Consider the following 16,947-nt stretch of genomic DNA (forward strand, 5'->3'; position numbering starts at 1 on the left):
TTTTAGAGAACACACATGCTTGGGAACTGGAGAAAAATGTGAAGCAGATCCATTTATGTGTGTCTCGGCAGGACACAGTGAGTGCTGAACTCCTTGGAAACCTTGGCCCAGGTCAGAGGATAGATCTGGATCTGAATTCTACCCAATTTCACTCTGGACTTGGTGCTAAGCTGCTTAAAATAGAAAAAGCTCCAGAGATTTGGGATTTTTCCCCCACTCAATGTTATCAACGTGCAAATCTATGGCTGCCCTTCAAAGGCTTCTTAATGATAACTTCAAGGTAAGGAGTGAGTAATAAACACACTATCTGGTGCACTGGATCTAGGTCGTGGGCTGAGCCAGGTAGAGACACCATCGTTGATGTGCACAATCTCTACGACCATTGTGCCAAGCTCCTCAGGTTTTATGAGCGCTTACCTCTGTCCTCTCCCTCTCCAACCTCTCGATTCTTTTATACTTGTGTAAGCTTGTGGATCCTGGGGTAACACCTGCCCAGGCCCTCTTGCAGGGCTAGGAGGGATGATGGTTGGTTACGTGGGTGAAGCTTATATCTATTTTAAAAGGCAGGGTGAGGTGTAGGGCACCAGCAGCTCCATGCCTGGCAGTGAACTGTCAAGGGAAGCCAGTTGTGCTGGGTCTTTGAGGAATGGGGAATTGATGGGCCCAGGCCCTTAGGGAACACTAAGCCTAGCCCTAATATTGGTCAGTGTCCCAGTGCAAAGAGTCAGGAAGGCTTGTGCTGGCCTCTGCGCAAACAGGAATTCATCTGCATCAAAGACAACAAGCGACAGTGGCAGATGTACATGGCAGAAGGCGTGTTCCAGATGGAGAGCCTTGTACTCCCACACAAGGCTGGAAAACACACAGGAGCCCTGCCCCAGCAGGGTCTCTGTAGAGACCACAGTAGCAAGGAGAATTTCCTGCTTCTACAACAGTGTATGCAACCTGCAGAGGTTTCCCAGGCCTGCAGAACTCTCGTCCAAGGCTTGGCGAGGCAGCCCTTACACCTGACCACAGCCCTCCAGTGATTAAGATGCCATCCAGACCCCAAATCAGCCCATCAGCAACTTGCCTTCAGGCTTCTTGGACTCAGCAGATTCAAATTGTCTGCCACAGGTGACAGGAGGACTGCAGACTGGAGCATCAAACAGGCAGGGCGAAATGCAAGATGCGGGAAGTCAGAAGGGATCCACTAATAAGAAGCTTTCTAAACACCTGCCTTGTCCAAGTTTCGCTGCAGCCAAAGACAGACAACTTCTCAATGCCCTGAATTCATTTGAAGACATAGCAAATATAAGTGAAAGTAGCTCTAAGAAGTTTGGACAAAGGCAGGTGCTCCTCTCTACCTTTAAGGGCACTGCTGTTACATCAAAGCAGGAGGAACTGTTTGCAGTAAGTAAATTTGGCTAATCTGGGCTTGCTACTCTAGTGAGTGCCTCGGGAAACCAGGGTGTCTTGCGTGAAGGCAGCTCTTGCCACATTTTACTGCTGCACTTGGGTTTGGACTCTGCCTCACCAGGATCCCAGCCAGCTCCCCCAGCTGAACCTGCAGACATGCTGCCTGGGTAGCACAGCGAGGGGCAAGGTTGCCCGCTTGGCTGCTCAGCATCTTTGCCAACGGCAGCTTGTGCTTAGTGGCAACCCAAGCCCTTTGCAGCTTCCAGATTCAGCACCGGTTATTAACTAAATGCTGGGGCCTGGAAATCAGAGGAGCAGACCCTGGGAACCCTCCTGCACTCTTCACAGCATCAGGCCGATCCCCTTGGAAACCCAAGGGGAATGGCTGAGGCTGTATGGCCAGAGCCAGGGCTCCGGGCGTGGCCTTGCAGTGCACAGCAGCCGTGGGGAGAATGTGGTGAGACTCGCACTTGAGTAAGTGCAGAGACACCCCACTGAGACATGCTCCAGCCACGACTGCTGTGTGACCCTGTGCAAGTCACCTCTAGACTAGGTCTTTTCCATTTTATCTAGACAGTCTGGGGCATTTTTGACAAAATCAGTTCTATTTGCAGTGTTTTTTGGCCAGTGTAACCATCAGTGAACAAAGCAGGGTTCTATCCCTGTAGTTATAAAAGCCTTGCACTACCTCAGAAAGGAAGGACAATAAATGTCCCTGTTGTTTTAAGGGAACTTGGTGGGGGTCCCCCACCAGCATCATTCTCATCAGAATCCCTCGCCTTCAGGCACCAAGTCACTTCAGTCCTAACAACTCCAATCCAGATCGAAAGTGCCAAGCCATAGCAGCTGGGAGAAGATTCACTGGAAGGGCAGTTTTCAAATGAGGGGGCTTATAAAGAAAGTAATGTTTTAAGAGGTTTATTTGTTTTGCATTCCTCTAATGCAAAGGTGCTGATTTTTCCTTATTAAGGAGCAGCAACTGCAAGCTTTTCATGAGAGGAAATGGGGATTTTAGCACAGTGACAAAAAAAAAAGAATGTGACCCAGCCCTGGACCTGCCTATTCAGCTAACTTTCTCCAAGCTGCAGGAGGCTGTCCCTGCCATTCATGGATGTTTGTTTGTGCTAGAGCAGCAGCACACTGGTACCAGAGCTATTACAGGAGAGCTGTAATTGTATAGCATGTAACGGGACAGCATAAATGTCCAAGGTAATAAGCAGTCAAGTCCCGGATTAGCAGTGGGCATGTGCAGAAGTTCTCTGCAGAAGGCAGATGCTTTCCCACCTTAGTCAAACCTCCACTTTTAACTTTTCTTTTTTTAAACTCTGCTACTAATTTTTTCAATCAATCATTTTCACCCTGCTTGACTTTTACCCCATGGGCTGCATAACATCACAGGACCAATCAAACCTCCACTGGGTGAGTTTAGGGGCATCTGTAGCTCTAACAATCCAAAACTCCTCTTTAATTTGGGGGGGGGGGGGAGTAGGGAATAATTTAATACAGAATTAGTCTGACAGCAGAAAGCAGATATTGAAATAGCCAAGGAAGGGGGAGAGCTGTAAATCTGGGATAATTCTAAAAGCTTTAGGGAGAGTCACAAAACTTCAGACCCAGGGAGGGTTGCCCCCCCGGTCAAAACACACTTTACGTTATATTCAGTAACCAGGCGAGGTGGTTGCCAGGGATTATGGCTTGTGGAATGCAACAGAATCCTGCCCACTGCCAGCGCATACTGTGACTTGCCAGCACGGGATGCACCGGCAGCGCCTGGGTCTAGGGCCCAGGTTTATTGCTGGGCAGTAATGCACACCTGGAGTCTTGCTCAGCACAAGACCAAGAACCCAGCGATACCTTAACAAAACGCAAGACGAGCGAATGATGCTGTCAGTCCAGGGAGGATAAGGGATGCAAAAAGTCTTGGGAAAATTGCTGGTTTGCATGACATCCTACCACAACTAGCGCAGCAGAAAGACTTGAAACTGAAAGTAAAGGAGGTTCTGCCTAACACTGGCCGAAAGACGTCAGGCTTTGGAATCAATATAATAAAAATACAACAGCTTGATCTAACAAATACACTAAAAACGAGCAATTTCAACCAACCATGTTGCAGCTCTCCAAGAAAGGGAAAAGGCATGAAGAGGGGGCTAAGAATCAGGGAGTCGCACAGCATCGATATGAAAGGGAGTTTGCTTTCAGAGGCTTCATTTCAGTATTGTTCTAAATCAAACCGTCACTGAATTGCACTACCTCACAACCAGACCCTCCCAGTGCTCACACACACCAGAGCAGCCTGCCCCAGCACAGCCTTGGTGTGGCAACTTCACAACTGGTCTGCAGACAGATATCCCCGCTCTAGTTTACAACGTGGGTCAGCAATCCCAGCTATCGTCCATATTTGGGTTGGTCGAAGGCCTACAGACAACAGCCTCACTGTGCATGGTGGAACTGCGTAAAAAGAGCAAAAGGGAACAGGATGAACTGAGGCACAGAGGATCAAAAGGGACTTGTCCAGGAGGTCCAGGCAGACTAGGGATTGCAGTGTCGGCCTTCCCTGTCCCTTCACTCAGGGCTCCTGCTAAATCCAGACGCTGCGCACTGTAAGGACAGCACCAGCCCACATAGCCCCAGCTGCTTTGAGGTTGCAAAGATGGCACTTTGCAACATGCCAGTATCTTGCCAGGGCTTTATCTCCCTCAAAACTGGCAGCACAGAGCCAATCTGAGCAAGGTGGTGCTCCCTGTCCCTTTGTCACATGGATAAGGCCAGGGGAAGGAATTGCCTTCCCAAGCCGGGAAGAAATAAGGTAGAGGAGCAGGGAGTGCAGCCGGGGGCACCCGGGCAGTGCAGGGAGCACTCAGGCAGGGCCACGTGGTCCCTGAGCAACTTATGGGCACAGAGAAACCCCCGGAGCAGACCGGGCGTAGCAACGACGAGGGCTGACAAGCAGCCCTGAGCACAGCCTGGCTACCCCGGGCTGGAACCGAGCCCGAGGGTTTGGTCCCCGCACACCGGGGGGCTCCGGAGGCCGGGCCCGGCGTGAGCGTCCCGCTGCCGGGTCCCGCTCCCCTTCTCTCCAGCACTCACCAAAGCCCAGGACCGGCGTAGCCTGCTGCAGGCAGGACGGAGCCTCTTCCGTCTTCATGCCGGCGGCCAGCGCGGGGGCTGCGGGGCGGAGAGGCGCGTTAGAGCTAGCGGAGCCCGGTGGGGCCAGAGCCGAGCCGCAGGGTCCGGCCCCGGCGGGTCGGAGCTGCCCGCGGTCCTCCGGCGCCGCGGGCGTTTTCCGCGACCCGGAGCCCCGGCGAGCCCCGGCTAACGAACGGCAACGAAATCGTCGCGGTGGTGGCGTGCATCCGCCCCACTCCGCCCGCTCCCGTTGGGGTAAATACCGACCTCGCCCCCGGCACCCGCCCCGGGCGCCGTGCCCACGCGGAGCCGCGACGACGGCGCCCCGGCCGCGCTGCCCCCGTCCCGTCGGGACACGGCGGCCCGACGGGGCCCCCCGGTGCCGCGCTCCCGCCGCGCCGCTGCCAGCTCGGGGCAGGTTCGGCGCGGACGGACGGGGCGCACGGGGCAGCCCTCGCCAGCCGGGCACCGGCGCCGCGTCCCCGCTCGCCCCGTCCGCGCGCGGCACCTACCGGGGGCGCGGCTGCCCCGCGCCGGCAGCGGCGGCAGCGGCGGCGGCAGCGGCGGCAGTGGCGCGGCGGGGAGCGGAGCGGGGCGCGACTGTGCGCGGGGCAGAGCGCGCAGCCCCCGCCCGTGTCCGCGCCCGCGCCCGTGAGCGCCGCCGCCCCCCGCCTCCCCCGGGAGCGCGCCTGAGCCGGCAGCGCGTCGGGGGCCCCATCAAGGCGGGACCCCCGCGGGCCCCGTCCCCCCCCCGCCCCCGCGCTGGAGCCGGCGGAGCCCGGTGCGCAAAGAGCCCCTGGAGAGGCGATACCGACGGCGCCCCGGCAGCGGCAGCGCTCCCAAGACAGGGGCTGTCTCCGGCGGCGAGGACGGGGGCCGGCCCGCGGGGCTCCACGGGGACCGGGCCGTCGTGGGGCTTCGCGTCGCCGGTGCCGTTAACCCGCCGCCGGTTCAGGGTGCACCGCGGGGCTCCCGGGATCCGCAACAGCAGCCGAGGGTTTGCCGCCTCGCCGACAGGGCGGGCGGCGGCGGCGCGTCCTCCCGCCGTCGGGGCGGCCGTGGCCCCGCTCGGCCCCGGGGGCCCGTTCCGCGGCAGCGGTGGCGGCCCCGGCACGGCGCGGCCGGCCCCGTCGGCGGGTGGCTGGAGCCCCGCGGCCCCTGGCCCGGGCTCGGCCCGGTTCGATGCCTTTGTCTCTCCCCGGGTTTCGCAAACGAATCCGCCCGCGGCATCGTCCGGGGAGCGGGGAGAAAACGGGGGGGCGCGGGCTGGAGCGGCGGCCGGGTCTGGCCGGCCGGGCTCGCCTCTGCGAGCCGAAGCGGGCCGGGCCGGGCTGGACGGGGCGCCACGCTCCCCCGCTTCCAACGCCGCTTCCCGGGACGGGGCCGGGGGCACCCGCGCCTGGGCCGGCGGCAGGTCCGGAGCTCCGGCCGGGCCCGGGGCCCCGGGCTGGGCCGGGCCCCCGGACCGGGCCGGGCCCCCGGACCGCGCCTGCCCCCGCGGGCCCCATGCGGGCCGGAGGCCGAGGCTCGCGTTGCGGGAGCGCCCGGTTTAGGCGGCCCCGGTGGGTGCCCGTGGGGTGCGCGGCCGGGGGGTGCCCGCGGCGTTTGCAGGTGCGGGGCCGGGGTGGGCTGGTGCTTCTGCCCCGCCGGGCCCCAGCGCGGCCCGGCTGGGCAAGTCTGTCTGCCCCGAGTGAAAGGGGGGGAAAGGCAGGGGCTGCCCCGAGCTGCCCGCAGGCAGGTCTGAAACCGGCTGACATCCGCTCCCTGCAGTGCGCACACCCGTGCACACACCTCGCACACCTTGCAGTGTGCATGCACACGTACACACATCCACTCTCTGCGGTGTGCATGCACACATATGCATACATACACACACACACACACACTCTGTCTCTGGCTTCTTTAGACCAGGGGCCCATCAGAGCTCTCCACCTCCCAGCATGGTTCAAGCAGAGCCACAGAAGAGCCTGTGCCTGAAACCTGTTTGGCATCACTTTATGCAGCAGCTTGTCTGAGCCGGAACGCTCCAGGCACCCTTGTGCAAGCGGAGACGGGCAGTGGTGGGCATGCTGCAGGACAGTCAGTGGGGAACTGTGATGGGAGCGCCCTTCGCCAGGGGCTTGCTCACACCTGTGTTGGGGAAAGGGGAGTCCAGCCCAGGATCTGGGTGCCGGGGATATGGGAGTCTGACTTAGGCATCTCCATACATCAAAGATGAGCTCAACATCTCTGAAGAGAGACCGCTGAGGGATTTCAGTACCAAGGTTCAGCATAAGCCTGTCTCATCTTACTAGGTGAATAGACTTGCTTTTATTGCAGATGTAATAACTCTCGTTTGGATGCTGGGAATGCTGTGATACAATAGGGAAAAAAATGTTCCTTGCAAAAGGCTTTGAGATGGATGGAAGCACAGCTCAAGAATTGGGTGTCGTTAACTGCTATTAGTCCTTCCCCAGCATTTGCTGTACCTTTGCCAGTCACCAGTGAAGTGACAGGGAGTTGAACGATGATCAAGTTTTGTCTGGTGACAAACAAGTACTGGGCAATTTTGTAATGTGAAATCCAAACTGGAAAAAAAAAAAAAAGGAAAAACTATGAAAATGATTTTTTTTTCCTCTGCAGGAAAACCAAATCTCATTTCCTGTCCAGCTGCTGCTGTCGCCAGCTCCCGAGACAAACCCTCAGTGTCCTGTGGCTGCCTGGCCTGGATGCTTTGCTTGGCGGCAGGGACCTGATCCAGGAGGGAGCAGAATCTTTGGGTAAGAGCAGCCCCAACTCCAAGGGAGGCAACAGCAGGCTGCGGAGCTAGTGCGGCAGAGTTGCAGTTCGAGATGCAGCTCTGTCGCTAACACCAAACCCCTTTCGGAGCAGGAGGGGTTCACGGTGGAGGCACCTCTGCTGTCCCCCCCCCTCAGATGCGGTTCGGCAATGTCATAGCCTGTTCCAAGCTGCCAGCCCCTGATGCTCCCGAGGGAGAGCTGCCCCAGGCCTGTCCCAAGGACTCTGCATTGGGTGACACCCCCCCCAACACACTCTGCCCCACTTGCGCCCAGCCTGCTGCGTGCTCCTGCCAAGGGTGCTGTCCTTCAGCTTGGCTGCTGACGCACGTGACATCTGTGTCTGCTGCAGTCCCAGCTCCCCCCCACCCCACTCGCACATGCAAGCACACCTAGAAACAAAGAGGCCATTTTAACCAGTGCTCCAGAGCAATAATTGTCCTTTATTAAGCTGAGCTCCTTGTGGAGAACCAGGACTCCTCCGATGTTGCTTAGGACCATTAAAGTCCATCTTTGTCCTTCCTCATGACAGAGTGGTTCCCACTGGCTGAGAGGAGCCAGCAGAAAATGGACACTTGGATAGCATAAATTAAGAAGAGAAAGGAACATCCATGGTGTTGGAGCAGAGGATGTTGCCTTCAGGCGCAGCTCGGGTTGGGTGCAGCATGCTGGCTTTGCTCAACACCCTTCAGGTGGGCACAGGCTTTTCGCAGATGTAGTAGCACTCATAGGTGCAGTAGACATCGTTCCACTGCCCGAAGTTCCAGAGGTGGGCACAGTTCTCGTTGCTGCCGCTGTTGTTGGGCTCTCCTTCCTTCCAGAATCTGAGAAGAGAGGGAACCACAGGGAGCAGGGGCAGACATCCCAGAGCTTGGCCTAAGTGGTGCTGCTTTCCCTGCCACTGGGAGGGGGGGTGGGCACTAGCTAAAATAATCCAATTTTAGACGGCTTTAGATGCCAGTTCATGTCTCTGATACCACATGAGACCTGGTGTAAGTGCCTGTCCCACACTGCTTCCCAAGGCTTCCCTTGGTGGGCACAGAGCAAAGCAGGGAAACCCAGGCTGCAAGTGCCTTTGAGCTGATATGGAGGTGTGCACAGGTGGGGACGGTGCCTGCTGTTCTAGGGTGCGGGCATGGCAGAGTGGGTCAGGCTGGCACTCACGTGAATGTGGTTTTGTAGTCAGTCCCGTCAATCCATTCCCATTCCCCTTCCAAGTTCTCATCTGTGAGCCCAATCCAGAAGCGTTCGTTCCTTGTCCTGAACATGACAAAATTCTGCAGCAGGGAGACGGATCAGGAGGGAAAGCTCCAGGAAACAGTTCCTCATGTGAACAGGCTCAGGGCAGTGGGAGCTCTGCATTTGGCTATTCATTTGCAATGTGGAGGAGTGGGAAGGTACCGGCGGGACAGGATCTTTGCTGTGTCTAAGCATCCCGCACGTGAGAGAAACCTGGGACGCCCAAGCTGGGCATGCAGCAGGCAGGCGGAGCGAGTTGTGCCTGCTCTCTGCTGGCTGCTGCAGAGGATAACAGCAGGCACCTGCTGTGGGCTGCTCCAGCCGCCCGGCGAGAGGCTGAAGCCAGTGTGCACAGGGTGAGAGCACCAAACAAGGATGGTACTGGGGGGTTCTGCAGGAGGCCAGGGCTGCAGACAGGACTCGGGCGAGCCTGGGCCTTCTTGGCTAGTGCTGGGGTGTTTACCTGCTTGGCGTGGCTGTCAATGATAGCCAGCTGTGAATGCATCTCTTCACACTGAGCCTTTGCCTTGTGCCAGCTCATTCTACGCAGGGAGAAGTAGTAACATTTTCTGTCAAAGTATTCCCACTCTCTGGATCCAGGACCACAGGGAAACACTGGAAAAAGGAAGGAGTGAGGGAAATCAGAGAGCCTGCTGCAGGCAGTTGTTTCGATCCTCACCAGACTCACCCCAACATGAGGGTTTTCCTAGCTGTGTTGCATTGCCGAACACTGACTGGTATAGACACAATGGCATGACCCTGAAGCCTGATATATATTGGATTCCCGTGAATGTGGCAACTGGCACCAAAAAAGGCTCCTACTGCAGGGAAGATTTGCTTTTTTCTAAAACATAATAGTGTAAGATGTCTGGAAACCAGACTCCAAAGCAAACAAACATAGCTGAAGCCAGAAGCCCTTGTGCTGGTCTGTGAGGCCATGCAAATCAGAAGAGATGATCACAGAGCCCTCTTAGCAGCTGCTAGAAGACCCCTCAGCAAGGGAGCCAGAGGACGTCTGCAAGACAGCGCAGGTGCTGCTTGGCACCAGCGAATCCAGAAGGGACAAGCACTGTGCACAGCCTTAGCAAAGGAAATGCAGAGCAGGAACACTACATTGGCAATTTAGGGGGATTGCAGAAGGGAGAAAGCTTGGAAGAAGCAGATTGTAAGCAGGATCCCTTTGTGGTCTTAGGTAGCACTCAGGACTTACACAGGAAATCCGTGCCAGAATAGTTCCGTTTCCGTTCCAGGTGCACCTCATGGAGTTTAGAAGAAAGGGCTGAAACTGTTATGAGAAAGAGAGAGAGAGAGAGATGCTGGGTTATTGGTTGCATTGTTTGCATTACCCGTGCATTGACTACCTGCAAGCACATCACCCATCAAGACTAGAGACCTATTCTGTTCTGGCTTGTTTAACCTGCTGGGGATGCTTCCTTCCGGCAGGCTGCAGGGCAAAGGAATCTCAGGACACAACGCACTGGCTTGTAGCCTGGAGTAGCTGGAGACTGCAGCATGGACTTCAGCAGTCCCTGCATGGGACAGTCTGGGTGTCCCTCTCCTTACACAACCCTCTCCTATGCGAGCTAAGGCATGCTCTGCCTCGCTGCAGATCTGCAAACACCCTTGTGGGGCTGTGCTCGAATGACCACGTGTCTGAGCTGGCAGCTGTCCTTCCTGTGCACCTTCTTGCTCAGGTCTCAGCAAAGCCTGTGAGCCCCTGTCAGGTGGTGATAGCACCATGCACGTGCACAAGGCTGTCTCCCATCCTTCAAGGGAGGCTCTGTCCCATCACGGGTCCATACAGAGTCTGTGCACAGTGACTCCTGGTTTGGGCTGTTGCAATATGGGTTACAAGGACCTACAGGGATCTATAGTGCGTAAGTGTGCACTTAGACCTCATATATCTTTTGGTCCTACCTGTCTAATTAATTAGCATGAGATTAAACACCCCTTCAAAGACGTCACAGTACCTCTGGAGAGTGACACAGCAAACAGGGTGATGATCAGCAAGAAAGAGAGTGCCAGTAGCAAGTATACTGTGAAAAAGGATCTCAGCTTCTGCTGGAAAAAGTTTCTGTCTTTAAAACAAACACAGAAACAGATGTGAAAATATTCCTTCCGATAACTGGATTAGTTTGAGTTTCATAGCTTCTGTGGTTCCATTTATAAGAGGGTTAATAAATAACCTGCAATGGTTTACTGTTTGCTATAGAAACCAAGAATTTGATTATAATGCTCAAAACCATCTATAGCACAGCGGACTAATAGCTATCATAGACTTGCACTGTATGTGCAAGGGATGTGGCCTTGTTAAAGGGAAGGGCAGATGATCTGCCAATTGCCACACAAACAAAACAAAAAGCCAAAGCTTCCTCCAAAGAAATTATAACCTTACACCACATATTTCAAAACATAACATGTTTCTAAACCCTACTGGCTATCTATTAACCCTTTTCAAAAGGGAGGACTCTTCCCTATCCCTAGCTGATGTCAGGTGCCCTTCTCTCCCCTTGGGGGGGCGTTAAACCTTGGACCCATCCTTGGAAGATTTGCAAGGGTGCTAGGTCACTCAATTTAGGGAGCTCAACTTGGGAAGCCTCTAGGAGTCCAGTTTTACTCTGGTCCAGGGCACTTCTGGGCTGAATGCTCACACTCTCAGCCATCGCTTGTTGGGCACCCAAGTCACCAACAGCTTCACAACAGCTGCAGACCTTCACATCAGCACCACCCCACACCTGCAGCAAAGCCCTCTTTACCCATCTTCTGTCTGAGTCTTTACCCCAGGGACAATCCTGCACTACAGCTCTTACTGGATGGGGTTCTTCATCCCAACCAATCAACCCCATTAGAGTTAATTAGCCAAGCTGCCTAAGGAGACAAGGACTTGGTTAGGTAGGAATAGCGAGGCTTTCCTCTCATCTAGAAGTTAAGCACATGGGCAGATCAAGAAAGAAAGAAAGACTGTGCTACAGGATCCAGCTTTGCTGCCCTCATTGCTCCTGCCTCTCTCCTGGAGGCAGTGGCTTGAAGGGAGAGCCTGGCAGAAATTTACCTTTAAAAATATGCAGCTCATCGTGAAGACGCTCCTCATCCATCCTGGTAAACTGGCTGGGAGAGACAGAGACAGTTTTGTTTAGCCTTGGGATGTGGACCAAGTAAATGGAACCTTGTTCACTAGAACATCTAGACTAGAAAATCTGCAATACCTCTAGAGGTGCTCACTCCAAACGTTAAAATTTAACTAGCGGTTTTTAGACTGTATCCCATTGGCTTGTCTTCTCAAATCACTGTTTTGGATTGTGTCGACTTCCAATAATTCACCTGCCTGAAAGTTCTCGTCTGGCGAAACTGAATGTCCTTTTTGTTTGTAATGCTTCTGGTCACTTTGGAGTACAAAGTGCAAATTCACAGTTTCTGAACCCGTTCCCTCTAGTATAAAAGAGTAAAAATACTACTTTAGAAAATAGGAAGTGTTCTTCTGTTTGGAAAAACTGCTACTTGGCAACTGCTGAAGGCAAAACAAGCCTCCCAATAGATGCACTCGCACAAGAATATAAAATGGATTCAGGGCTGATAAAGCATCTGTGCCTTATAAATCGATGCATGATGGATGTGCAGTATCTACTTTCTAATTAAGTGGAGCTCCCTGCACTAATTGATAATCCACAAGTTCCACAAACCTCCCACAGTTTTCTGTATAATGGAAACTTAGCTTTTTCACTTTGACAGTTGTGAATTTTCACTCCTCTCAACTCCAATATGACTTTGAGACCTACTTTATGCACTGGTTTCACTGTAAGACACACAGGTTTTAGCCATTTTTTTCTAAGTATTTTGTTCTGTATTAAAAAAAAACCCCAAAACTCTGGGCTTTGATTTCATGATATGTTTATAGACAGCAGTAAGACAGGGTTGGGAGAAGAACCATTTATGTTAAAGGATAATGCTGGCAAAAGGTGAAATGGAGATAAACAGTCCAGGAAACTGCTTAGGCTAGAAATTGGAAGCAATAAGGCTCTAGGACAGTCCTCCAAAAGCTTGCCAAAATAAAATACTTCAGAAAATGTATGAAAGTAGGGACAGAAACAGAACTGATGTTTTAAGAGGACCCTTTCAGTTCTTTATTTCTATCATCTGCCCAAGGTCATCTGATATTGAAGTTTGTAACTTGCAGTACCCAGATTCCAAAACTTAGTGCAATGAAAAGCCCACTTTATGGCATATAGAACTTGTAATTGCTGTTTCCTGCTACTCCATGTTTAGTAATTACAAGCTCTGCAGAGACAATGGAAAACTGGCAAGTTGGGATCGACAGATATTAAATTACGTTGTTCAGTACACTGTGCTATCGGGCTTGCAAACATCCCACTGCAAACATTGAAAGAGAACATTTAGATTCTTGCCGCATCAAACTGCATTTTGATTGACTGAATGATTTTGCTGTGTTTTTAATTTTTACTTCTGCTGATTTGCCTTCACTTTCCGAGTCCAGAGAGTGCTGGGACAGATGATGCTGAAGTTTTAATAATGATAATTACTCCAGCATAAACCTCTGTACCTGTGGTAAACGTGTAGCAGTAGTTATTAAGCCAGCAGCCTTGGGATGCTTTCCAAAGCAGAGCTGGGGCATTTACTGTTGTTTATTTGCCCCAGAGCAACACTGAGATTGTTTGTATATAGGAAGAGCAAGCCAGAATGAGGCCAGGGCACAAAGACCAGCTGTTAGCAAGATGCACAGCATTTCATCACAGAGGGTCACTGCCATCCAGGTCTGTCTGAAACCGAAGATCTTATTGCATAACCTGCAGTTGAATGGAAGGTGGGGGGTGAGGCCTGGTGAAAACAGCCATATCTAGAAACAGAGCCTGGGAGAGGACAGGAGACTGGGCGAGGCAGCAATCCTGCTGCTGCATTTCCTAGGAGAATGCTCTACGCAGTCTCCACTAGCTCCTGAAGGGAAAAAGCTGAGCAGCTATGGTGCTGCAGGAATCGTCGGTTCACCTCCCTGTCAATCTGGATTAGGGAGGAAGCAAATGGCACAAAAGAGTCTCTTGGGTAGGGGACCAGGATGTTAGAGGATTCAGGACTTGTGTATTTGTTTTAGCTCTTTGTAATTCCACATGTGTGCCTTCAATAAGGGAAAAGCTTTGCTAAGACAGAAGGGTCAACTAAGCTGGAAGAAAAAATCCATGGGTCTCCCTGAGGGAGTCTTGCAGTCCTGTGCCAAGCTTTCCATCGGGTCTGTATCACTGCATTTTGATTAGTGTGCTAATTGTGTGCAACTCTCCACTTGTACTTTTATCCCAGGACAGCAGGTCTTGAGCTGTTAGTGCCTGCGCACACTGACTGTGCAGAGTCAAAGGCTGCCTGACTTGCATATTTTAACAAAGAAAGACATTTATGACAGTTCAGTCAAAATCTTGCAGCACAAGGAAGGCTAACAGTCAAAAACATTTTTATTTAACAAATACAGTATTTGATTAAAAATAACATCCTTGGGTAACTCAACAGTCCAGAACAGCAATGTCACAAAACTTCAGTTGCAATGTCAGGTAAGGTTTTTCTGTCATGTACTGGTGTTACAAAGTTTGAGTAAGAGGAGTATGTGAACAATAAAAGACAATAAGGCAAGGTGGCTGCTCGTGGTAGCACAGCCCAGCAAAACAAGGAGAGGTAACGGCAGCCCCCTCTAATGCCCAGGAGCACATATGGGTGCCCTTTCTCTACACAAATAGAAGGTGATGCTTTTAGGAACAAGCAATTAGGAAGATCTGTGACCAAACTTTTCTGCATTTTGAAAAATAACTTTCAGAACTGAACTTGGCAGGAAGATAAAAGCAAGAAGACAGCCCAGACTACAAAAACTCAGTGTCTGGGCAGCAGGTCACCCGAACTCTTCCAAGAACAAACCAGCTTTGGCAGCACATGTCTGAAGCACAGCCTTTTAAGTGTTTCTTCCTAGGCAAAGTTGGGAATGTACACACAGGGTGGTTGAGTAATCAGAGTTAGATATTAACTGGAGTTCTAGGTTTGGGGCAGCCCAACCTCCTCCTGTGGCAGGAGAGCATCTCACTTAGTCTCCTGAATTCTGTGCTGGCTGAACTGCTGCCTGATGTTTAGCACAGGGGGTGAAACAGGGGCAGAGAAAGAGGTTAAACTTGTAATATGGACATGCGCACATGCTTGCTCACTTGCTGTAATCTTGGTCAGCCCTTAGTCAGTTCACCACTAGGGTTCCCAAATGTCAACAGCTGTGTATTCACTGACTTTCTGATTTGCCTGATTCATGGAAGGATCCCACCAGAAGCAGGTTCCCACCAAGCCATTTTACATTACACATTTGTGTAATGTGAAAATTGGCTCTTTTTGCATGACTATTTCAGCCCCAATGAAAATTCTGTTCCCAAACATGCATACAACTGCTACCAGAAAAAAAAAAAAAAAAAAAAGCGTTGCCCAAAAAGGAGCATTTGAAACTTAGTGATGAAGGCTGATTGTCCTGTCACCTTAGACTGTTAACATCTTACTTCAGAATCTGTATCAAGGAGTATGTGAAAAGCTACAGTTAGGCAAACTTGCCTGAATTTTACGTATTGCCTCGTCTTCAAAATGAGCCCCATCTAAATTGAGATTCCTCAGCTGGGGGAGTGCTTGGCACAAAGCAACAATGGCATCAGGGGAGAACTTATCACAGAGGTCAAGACACAGCGTTTCTAGGCACTTCAGGGTCACTAGGCAAGCCAAACCTGCGTTTGTCAAGGAATAAGCATTGCTGATCTCCAGAAGTTGGAGACATTTCATATGGTGCCCAATAAAGTGAACAGCGGAGTCAGTAATAACACAGTGGCGCAGCACTAGGCGCTCCAACCCCCCCAAGTACACAGCCGCTCTCTGAATTCCTGCATCTGTTACCCGGTAGGTCCCAGAGAGGGTCAGTGTCTTCAGAGGAGCCTGGGAGGAGACGTTCAGCAGATGTTGATCGCAAAAGGCAGAGACATTACGCACGATGAGATGCTGCAGCTGCGGCAGGGCATTTGCGGCAGTCCCCTGGAACCACGCAGTGGGGATTTCGCAGTGACTCAGCTCCAACATCCTCAGGGAAGCGGGCATGCTCTGGTAAGGGAGCAGGCGGAGGTCAGCCTCAGCCAGGCACAGCCGGCCCAGGTGGGGACACTGCTTCCCGAGGGCGGCCAGCAGCGCGGGGGAGAGAATCTCATGCTTCCTGGTGGAGCGCAGCGCACCCTTCACCTTCAGCGTCCGCAGGCCGTCGCGCAGGTGCCGCCGCAGCAAGTGCCACAGGGTCCGGGAGCTGAGCTGGGCGAGAAGGAAGCAGCCGATCCCTCGCGCGCGCCCGGACGGACCAGCGGGCCCCGCCCCGGCCCCGGGCCACCACCGGGCGACCCGGTTCCCCCCCGCCCCGACCCGGCTCCGTACCCGGTGCGGGCTCAGGTCCACGTGTCTCCAGAGCGCCCGGTCCTGCCCCAGCCGCCGCCACCGCCGGCAGACCCTGCGGGGAGAGAGAAGACCGGTCACCGCCGGGCCAGGCCCGCTGCCCCCGGCCCGGCCCCGGTCCAGTCCGGCCCCACCTGCCCGCGCGCAGCCGGTCCCGCAGTGGCAGCAGCGCCAGGACCTCCAGGAGCACCGAGTCGGGCAGCGCCGCCAGCCCCGCGCCCGGCGCCGCCTCCGCCGCCTCCGCCATCTCCGCCGCGGCAACAGGCCGCTTCCGCCGGCCGCCGCCAATGAGGGGCCGCGCTTCCGCCCCGTCCCCCCGCTTCCGCATCCGGGCCGCGCCGGTGGCCGTTGTCCGGGCGGCTTCCGCTTCCGGTGGGGTAGTCGTCGGCGGAGCTGCGCAGGGCTGGGAGAGCGGCGCGGCCGGGCTCGGTGGGTGGCAGCGCGGCGCCGGGGCCTCCCCGGTGCCCCCGGGGTCTCTTCTTCTCCCCGGTCCCCCCCCCCCGGCATTCCTCGCCTCCCGGCCCGTTCCCCCGGGTGTCTTTGGTTCCCCGGTGCCCCCCTCGCCCCCTGCGACCCCCGCTCCCGATAACGGCTCTCTTCCCTCAGGAACGATGATCGAAGTCGTCTGCAACGACCGTCTGGGAAAGAAGGTGCGGGTAAAATGCAAGTATCCCCGCGCGGGGGCTGGGGCGGAGGTGGTGGTGGTGGTGGTGGGGCGGGGGGAGGCTCCTCCCGGTTCCGCTTTCCTTAACGGCGCCGCCAGCACCGAGGACTCCATCCGCGACCTGAAGAAGCTGATCGCGGCGCAGACGGGGACCCGCTGGGACAAGATCGTGCTCAAGAAGTGGTGAGCGGCCCGGCCATGGCAGGAGGGAGCAGGCGAACGGGCTGAGGGCTCCCGGGATGCGGTATCTGGCTCTGGCAGCCCCCGGTCCTCAGGGAATGGCTCTGCTGC

At 54.3% G+C, this 16,947-nt stretch overlaps 3 protein-coding genes across 4 annotated transcripts in view; all 3 read right to left on the reverse strand.

The window, feature by feature from the left end:
• The window catches only part of LOC106500195 (LIM homeobox transcription factor 1-alpha-like), a 28,479-nt gene extending 23,933 nt beyond the window's left edge, over positions 1-4,546 (reverse strand). The window contains exon 1 of the mRNA XM_067314642.1: positions 4,486-4,546. Coding sequence (XP_067170743.1) covers positions 4,486-4,543 — 58 coding nt within the window. The 5' untranslated portion in view covers positions 4,544-4,546. The remainder of the gene's footprint in view (positions 1-4,485) is intronic.
• A 3,443-nt stretch (positions 4,547-7,989) lies between these two features.
• On the reverse strand, positions 7,990-11,635 carry LOC106500198 (hepatic lectin-like). The gene is made up of 6 exons (XM_067314585.1): positions 11,593-11,635; positions 10,511-10,618; positions 9,751-9,825; positions 9,004-9,155; positions 8,466-8,578; positions 7,990-8,125 (listed from the first exon to the last, which is right to left on the reverse strand). Exons 1-6 carry the CDS (start codon positions 11,633-11,635, stop codon positions 7,990-7,992), a joined length of 627 nt encoding a protein of 208 aa, XP_067170686.1.
• A 2,343-nt stretch (positions 11,636-13,978) lies between these two features.
• FBXL12 (F-box and leucine rich repeat protein 12) lies at positions 13,979-16,284 on the reverse strand. 2 transcript variants are annotated; one of them, XM_067314650.1, is made up of 4 exons: positions 16,127-16,284; positions 15,975-16,047; positions 15,789-15,854; positions 13,979-15,653 (listed from the first exon to the last, which is right to left on the reverse strand). In XM_067314650.1, the coding sequence occupies exons 1-4, from the start codon at positions 16,237-16,239 to the stop codon at positions 15,081-15,083; spliced, it is 825 nt and encodes a 274-aa protein (XP_067170751.1). In that variant the 5' UTR covers positions 16,240-16,284; the 3' UTR covers positions 13,979-15,080. The 2 variants fall into 2 exon arrangements, with proteins under 2 accessions (XP_067170751.1, XP_067170750.1); XM_067314649.1 differs by having other exon boundaries at positions 13,979-15,854.
• Positions 16,285-16,947: the final 663 nt, after the last annotated feature.

This window comes from Apteryx mantelli, chromosome 36 (assembly GCF_036417845.1).
Source record: "Apteryx mantelli isolate bAptMan1 chromosome 36, bAptMan1.hap1, whole genome shotgun sequence".
In the NCBI taxonomy this organism is placed as follows: Eukaryota; Metazoa; Chordata; class Aves; order Apterygiformes; family Apterygidae; genus Apteryx; species Apteryx mantelli.

Bases quoted from the DNA above. Each gene is read 5' to 3' on its own strand.
- LOC106500198 (XM_067314585.1), bottom strand. From the start codon at position 11,635: ATGGATGAGGAGCGTCTTCACGATGAGCTGCATATTTTTAAAG. The intron at 9,826-10,510 runs GTACTGTGACGT...TTCTCATAACAG, and splicing joins TGCTGTGTCACTCTCCAGAG to TTTCAGCCCTTTCTTCTAAA. The intron at 8,126-8,465 runs GTGAGTGCCAGC...CTCTCTTCTCAG, and splicing joins GACTACAAAACCACATTCAC to ATTCTGGAAGGAAGGAGAGC.
- FBXL12 (XM_067314649.1), bottom strand. From the start codon at position 16,239: ATGGCGGAGGCGGCGGAGGCGGCGCCGGGCGCGGGGCTGGCGGCGCTG. The intron at 16,048-16,126 runs GTGGGGCCGGAC...CTCTCCCCGCAG, and splicing joins GACCGGCTGCGCGCGGGCAG to GGTCTGCCGGCGGTGGCGGC. The intron at 15,855-15,974 runs GTACGGAGCCGG...CTTCTCGCCCAG, and splicing joins TGGACCTGAGCCCGCACCGG to CTCAGCTCCCGGACCCTGTG.